This window comes from Bactrocera latifrons, unplaced genomic scaffold, assembly GCF_001853355.1.
Source record: "Bactrocera latifrons isolate USDA-ARS-PBARC rearing strain unplaced genomic scaffold, ASM185335v1 scaffold_490, whole genome shotgun sequence".
NCBI classification, from domain to species: domain Eukaryota; kingdom Metazoa; phylum Arthropoda; class Insecta; order Diptera; family Tephritidae; genus Bactrocera; species Bactrocera latifrons.
Genome location: NW_017537146.1, coordinates 81,288 through 88,888, shown reverse-complemented (window position 1 = coordinate 88,888; position 7,601 = coordinate 81,288). Strand labels below are relative to the sequence as shown.

General features: G+C 37.7%; 1 protein-coding gene across 2 annotated transcripts in view; it reads left to right on the top strand.

Annotated features, from left to right (window-relative positions):
- LOC108973612 (asparagine synthetase domain-containing protein CG17486) overlaps positions 1–2,546 on the top strand; it is a 16,323-nt gene extending 13,777 nt beyond the window's left edge. For both annotated transcript variants that reach the window (XM_018940985.1, XM_018940986.1), the window contains exon 5: positions 2,088–2,546. In XM_018940985.1, coding sequence (XP_018796530.1) covers positions 2,088–2,516 — 429 coding nt within the window. In that variant the 3' untranslated portion in view covers positions 2,517–2,546. The remainder of the gene's footprint in view (positions 1–2,087) is intronic.
- The last annotated feature ends 5,055 nt before the right edge of the window (positions 2,547–7,601 follow it).

The following is a 7,601-nucleotide window of genomic DNA, read 5'->3' as shown; positions in this document are numbered from 1 at the left end:
TTTAATCAATATCTATTTTTATTTCTTATCGCTTATGTGATACAAAGTCCTGATTTATAAATATAATGTCATAGTGTTAAGTTAGTTTTTATCGTCCCTTCTTTTTTTGATTCACATATGTGTATAAGTTATGTTAAGTTGAAACATTTCCCAACTTTTTTCACTAAAACTTTTTTAACATTTTGATACGGTTGTAGAACTTTTGTAGCAATTGGAGTCGGTAAATTTCTATTTCTTTCGTATCATTCTCTCAAAAAAAAAAAAAATATAATTTGCTAGTTTTCTAAAATATTTTTTTATCTTACCATATTTCATTACATATTTTCTTTTGTACATCCTTTAAATACACACAAGTAACATTTCCCAGCAAATAATATTTTTGTTTTAAATTGAACACATCTGCTATTTGGAAGAATTTCAAAGTGGAAATAATTGACTTTACTCATTCCTTGAATAGTTTAAGTAAGATTAGCTACCTATCTACTCATCCCTACATATGAGAAGTACGATTTTGCCGCGATCTGAAATACAAAACTAACATTACAATATCTTTCGATAGATTTCGTTACAGAAAACATAAGTCTATATCTGAACACTTAGTAGCCTCAATATTTTAAAATGAATTACAATATGCTCTAAATAACATTAAAATAAAAGTGAACATTTAAAAACATCAACTTTGAAATTCTTGACTGTGGTTAGGAACACTGAAAGTAAAAATATAATAAATATCTAAGATATTGTTTATAGAATGACTTAAATTTAACAAAATGCCAGACTTTAAAAGAAATGTCTAATTTTTCCATACCATCAAATAACTGAATAAACATTGTACGGAGAAATGCATTTATACTAAATAAGCAGAAAAAAATCAAAGTGATTTTTGCAGCCAATTTGAAAAATGTAGTTTTAAGAAAAAACTGGCCACCCTGGAAGCTATTAAAAAATTATTAAAAATTTGTATAGTCATGTTGGAGGCTAGCTAGGCTAAGTACGCCGTCTTTTAAGGCGTTTTTCTTGAAACTGTGTTTTTGAAGTCGGTTTCTCGAGAACTACTCAACCGGTCTTCATGCAATTTAACACGGATCTTTGAGATACAATTCTTAAAGACTTAGACGAAAGATTTTTTTTTCGATTACAACTATTTAAAAAACTTCGCGAAATGTGTACTGATTTTTTTTTGTAAAAATGTGTCCAAAAATCCAGCTTTTAGTATTTTTTCCTTCTTCCAAATTCTAAAATAACCACGTTTCAAGTACCCCAGTAAACATTATCAAAACAACCTGTGACAAATAAAGTTTAGAGGTTTTTTGTTGACCAAATTTAAAAGCTTTAAACTTTCCTATAAAAAGTTGAGGAGTTAAAACTTCAAAATGCGCATCAACACAAAAAATAAAACCTTAATTTTCTATCGTTAAAATCGCTAAGTATCGTAATTGTTGAAATGACACGTAAAAAAAGTGTCTATGATTGGGGCTGCAATTTTGATCTAAACCAAAAATTTTAAAAAGGTTACTAATCTGTGAGAAAGTCGCAATCGCCCTTTGGAAATTTTTTTTTTTGAAATTTTACAAAATGACGGCGGTTTGAATAAAAATGTAACGAATTTGGGCCTTTTTTGACAGTTTTTGGTAGAAAAAATAGGAAGATTTAAAAAAACTTCTATTGCGCGATACAGTGTGACCTTAAAAATGTTCTCTTCAAATTGGAACTAGATATCTTCAAAACTCTTCCTTTGAGAGTGGAAACCGTTTTGAAAAACATCACTCTGAGAAAAACGCGTTTAAGGATTGTCTCGATCCGTTCCCCACTTTGTTCCCTTTCTACAAGAAACTCTGTAGCGACCGTGATAATTACAGTGTATAATATCCCAATAATGCAAAAAAATCGAATTTTCGGAAATTACACATATATTTTAAGGCTTTTCCACTGTTATAATGTCCTCCACTTAAAGTTAAAAAAAAAAACTGGAATATATTATAGTAAAAATATTTTGTGTAATATTTATTTGGACACATGTGTCTATATATGATCAACATGTAAAAAAAACGGCTAATTTCATGTTTAATATTGACTCATACTTTCAGGTTGTTATAGTTGGAAGTGGCGCGGATGAGCTATTTGGAGGATATACGCGCCATAGGAATGCGTTTTGGCGCTTTAAAGGTACTGATACCGAAAAACTGGAAAACCTTCATAAAGAATTGGATAAGGATTGGAACCGAATCTGGGCTCGAAATTTAGGGCGCGATGACAGGGTTGTAGCAGATAATAGTAAAACGTTAAGAGCCCCTTTCATTGAAGAACATCTAGTTCAGTACGTTCGCAGCTTCTCACCATCGCAGCTTTGTTGCTTTCTACTGAAAGAAGGAGTAGGTGATAAATTATTTTTACGACTATATGGTTTCCAATTAGGCTTAAGAAATATAGCCTATGAAAAAAAAAGAGCAATTCAGTTTGGATCAAAAATAGCTAATAAGAAACAAAATGCGACTGATCGTTCAATTTATTTGTAATATACTATTTATTGGATAATGAGAAGCTTACATTTGATTTAATTTTTTTTTATACTTTTAAGTGTTAATTAATTGTTTGCAAAAAATATTTAGTACAATCGATCACAGGATACAAACCCATCACCTGGCATACCAATATATTGGAACTATCTCCAGACTATTCTTTGAAATAATCCATAAAGAAAATTTCTACATATATCTTTCCCAATTCGTTCGAATGGTACACTATTCCCGAGGGTAACAATCCAATTAGCAACTGGTCTATAGTAATCCAACCAAACTCTCAAATTTGTTTATGGTTTGTGATCCCTAGTTATAATTGCGTACAACTACTAATCAATCGACTTTGGACTGTCGCCAGCGAACGCCACTTCTTCTTTAATATTTCTTAGCAGTTGTTATAGTCAATACCTAGACCATTTAGGGAAAAGTGTTAAGTCACATAGCGATAGGTAGGGCTGGCACCAAAGAGAAAGTGGTGTTAGGTGGTTGGGTTTGCTTTATAGTCTCTGTTATCCTAGTAATGGAAGGCATCATTATGGAGCTTTGATTGGACACCCTCCTCATATCCTGTAAAAGATCCTGTAAAGTCTGTATCATTATTTTAAAAATGGCATTACTTCTGCCATTTGCTATCTAGTTCCACACATATTTAATTCCAATATTCGTCTAATTACGGTATATTTTGCTGGTACAGCTTGTGTGATCCGCTACTCTCTACCGCTTTTACATAATAGATATATGTTACCCTGGTCTACGAAAAGGGAGCTAACGTGCGAAAACTAGTTTCCTGGGAAACAACTGTTAAAAATCTCATCTTCCATCCGAATCAACTAAAAAGTGAAAATTGATTTTTTGCATTTTTTGACACCTAAGCCGTTTTCCGTTCCGCTATGCGCGGTAGAAATAAAACACAACGTGTTTCTTTGAGTGCGGCAATACTTGCTACGCTCTCATTTCAAGCTAATTACTCACTGCGCTCGCCGATTACACACTGATCTATATTAGTAAAATTACTTATATTTATATTGTTATAATTCTATATGTAACGGCTTATTACTAAAAATACTTTGTCATTACATTAAGTGATGAAATGCTGGAGCATTGAATTTCCAATTATTCTCATTATCAGAACAAATAATGGAATATTGAATTATGCTTACTTATCAAAACAAATTGTACAATAAACTCACCTTCTATGTCACTCACACTTTCTTTAAAAAAAATCAAAAATGCACCAATTCCGAAAATCGTTATAAACCTTTTATTTGTAATATTAAAAATTTAAACAGTTTTAAAAACGTTAAATATTATATAATTATATTACATACTTATATATGTATATACTACTGTATATATACAATGGTGAAAGTTATTATGAAAGGTCTTTAATATACATTGAATTGAAAACTTTTAAATATATGTATATAAAGGCGGGTAGCGAAAGGAAAAATGTCAACGCGTTTGGATGCATGMGCGTGTATGTGTGTTAATGTGTGGTGTTCTCTCGCGTGATGATTTGAATGGTTGATTCGGTGTGGTGAATTGATGTGAATGTGATGCGACGTCGCTACTCATTTAGCTACAAATGATGTATTAATTTCTTATTAATTAAAGTATTCTGCTCACCAAGCAGTAATACCATGGGAAGATACATTTATCATAAAGTGTCTGTGTGGCTGCTGACGGTAACTCCCCCTCTCTAAGATGAATCGTCACCGATTCGGTATAATTTTTTGATATATTGTAAATTTTTTCTAAAAAAGCGTTATATGACAATTCTTGGAATTTTAATTCTTTGCTTTTCTTAGTTTTATATGATTTTTTTAGTTTTAAAATTTTATAGATTATGTATATTATTATTAATAGTACAAGTATTACAATCATGTACCAGAAAAGCGAAAGATTTTAAAGTTCCTTATTTCGTTCGCTCAAACTATTTATGTATGTTTTCAAATTTAAATTCTTTATTCTTTGTTTCAATATATTCTCAAATTTCAAGTTATTAATATGATTATTTTTAAATATTTTCACATTTTACAATCAACATTTTCATAAATTATATTATCAATGTTTGTATAGTTTACAAATGTTACAAAGTAAACTCCATTTATGGCAGAGTCATCTATAGTATGATTTCCAGAGAATAATCTTTTATCTCTTTTATTAATTATATCTATATCCTTATGTTTTTCTTTAATTTGTTTACATTTTCCTTTTTTATTGGACAAAATATCTGATAGGCAAGTATTTTTATTATTTTATATTTTTTATATTTACATATTCTTTTTTGAATATCACAATTTCATTACCTTCTTTTTGTGTAATTGATATTACTTCGTAATATTTGCAATCATATATAATTTTAAATCTTTATTTTGTACTATTTTAGAATTTGAAATATCTATTAATTCAGTTATTGTCAATCGTCCATGTTCATTTTTAATTATGCTTTTAATCTCGTCTAAATTTAAAATTGTCGGGTTTAAAATTTCCATTTTTTCTATAGCTATTGTATTAATCGGCGTTTATAGCCGAGTTAACAATAGCGCGCCAGTCGTTTCATCTTTTCACTACGTGGCGCCAATTGGATATTCCAACCGTAGCCAGGTCCTTCTCCACCTGGTCCTTCCAACGGAGTAGAGGACTTCCTCTTGGTCTGCTTCCCCCGGCGGGTACAGCATCGAATACTTTCAGAGCTGGAGTGTTTTCGTCCATTCGGACAACATGACCTAGCCAGCGTAGCTGCTTTTTAATTCACTGAACTATGTCAATATCGTCATATATCTCATACAGCTCATCGTTCCATACAATGCAATAAATCTTTGGGAGAACTTTTCTCTCGAAAACTCACAATGTCGACTCATCAGTTGTTGACATCGTCCAAGCCTCTGCACCATATAGCAGGACGGGAATTATTAGTGACTTATAGTTTGGTTTTTGTTTGTCGAGGACTTCGCTTCTCAATTGCCTACTCAGTCCAAAGTAGCGCCTGTTGGCAAGAGTTATCCTGCGTTAGATTTCCAGGCTGGCATTGTTGGTGGTGTTTACGCTCGTTCCAAGATAGACGAAATTAGCTACAACTTCAAAGTTATGACTGTCAACAGTCATTCGTTAGTTGACTCTCAACGCGAATAGACGTGCGTGCGCATCGTTGCGATATTTTCCCATGTGTTTTTTTTTTCGGTGATTTCTTTTGCGATTCTCTTTTGTGCGGTAATTTGTTTACGCGATTTAGCTGACACCGTTATTGCCTGGCGCGCGTGTGTAGCGGTCGGTGATTTTGTTTGTGCGATCGTGTGTGCGTGGGTTGTTGACCGCGAGTGGTTTTTGTGCGGGTACACAATTTTGTGCATTTTTGTGTACATAATCATGGGGCATAGCGGTAAGTAACTTTATTATTACTACCCTATATACGGACAACGTGGTCATCCACGTTGTTGCTATTGGCGGAAGCTTTGCACGGTTCCAGTGCAGCACCGTGTTGTTGGCATTCTTGCTGACTGGACTGCCTGACAGTAGTTCTGTGCTGAGCAACTGGTGTTTAGTTGGCTCAGTGTCAGGGGAGTCTGGACAGGATTGCCCAAAGGGTGCAGGCGTCTGTCCAGCGTTGGAGATTGCGACTCCTGTGAGGACCAACGGTCATAAAAGCGAACCGTTTAGCCCACGGTGTGATGCGGTTCAGCGCCACATCGGTCGACTCCAGACCGTTACGGGACATTGTCCGTCCGGCGGCCAATTGAGTGGCCTTAATCCGACCACAGGTTGGGGTTGTGGGCTGTGCCACTGCGGGCACGCTATAATCGACCGCTTGGGTGGTCACTTTTACTGAGCGGGCCTTCGCGTGGGTCGCACTTTTTCAGCGCGTTCAGACGCAGGTATCTGGCGAGCAGCTRCTCCAGAATCTTTCTGGCCAAGAGCTTTCTAYGCTAGTGGTACGCCAGCGGATCAGTTCGACTGAAGGGTGAGTCGGGAAGTGAGATGCCTCCTGGACGGAAGAGGATGCGAGATTCCGCCGCTTCTACAGTCGTGGATGACTCCACGTCGGGCGGTGAAGGGGAGACGACGGTTGSGGTAAGGTCTCCACCGCGTAGTAAGGCGCGTTTGGGGTCGCCGCGTCTAGAGGACGCAAGTAAGGGAGGGAGCGGTAGTTGTGGCGGGGGTGCCAACATGGCCACCGCTGAGAAAGRSGTTTCGCGTGCGGGGTCGCCGTGTAAAGTAAGTGGGTATGAGGGAGGGAGCGGGAGTTGTGGTGGTAGTGCCATTGTGGCCACSACCGAGAAAGCGAGCATGCGTATGGGGTCGTCGCGTGAGAGGGAGAGAGCGGTAGCGGAAGCGTGGCCGCCGCTGTAAAAGCCCATCCGGCTAACACGGGGGTGAGAGGCGTCGGTAAGGGCGCTACGAAAGCGGGCACTCGCGTCTCGAGTGCCAAAAAAGAGAGTACGCGGGATGTTTCACGGGGGGCAGTTGTCGTTGGGGGTGGGGCAGTCAGCCATGTTGCGGCTGCCAAAAGAATCACGGGGGAGCTCAACGAGCTGGTCTTTGAGGCGAAAAATTTTGATGTAGGGACTGCGAAGGGGTTGTTGGAGCTTTCCTCAAAATATGAGGCACTCTTGATGACGGTAATAACCGAGAATGCCCATCTTCGCGGTCAGGTAGATGCCCTTAGAGGAAGTTGTGGGAGACACTCCTYGACGCCGAGCAGGTCAATGCCGGCTCCGTCGGCACCGATGCCTGCGCCTCGAGCACCTGTGCTGGAAGCAATTGCACCGGTGGCGCCGAAGCCTRTCGAAACCTGGTCGGTCGTGGTCAGGAGTAAGGGGCCGACAACTTCCTCTAAGGAAGTTATCGATAAAGTGGTCAAGGAGGTGGGTCCCTCACTTGGTGTGAGGGTCCACGAAGTGAGACCAATTAAGGGTGGTGGGGCGGTTATTCGCGCTCCCTCTGCCTTTGAGAGAGAGAGAGAGTGGCGAATAATAGCAAATTTGGGGAGGTGGGGTTGAACGTCTAGGTCAACCGGAAGTTGGGTCGTCGGGTTGTAGTCCAGGGGGTCCATACGGAGATTCCCCATGAAGAATTCATGGA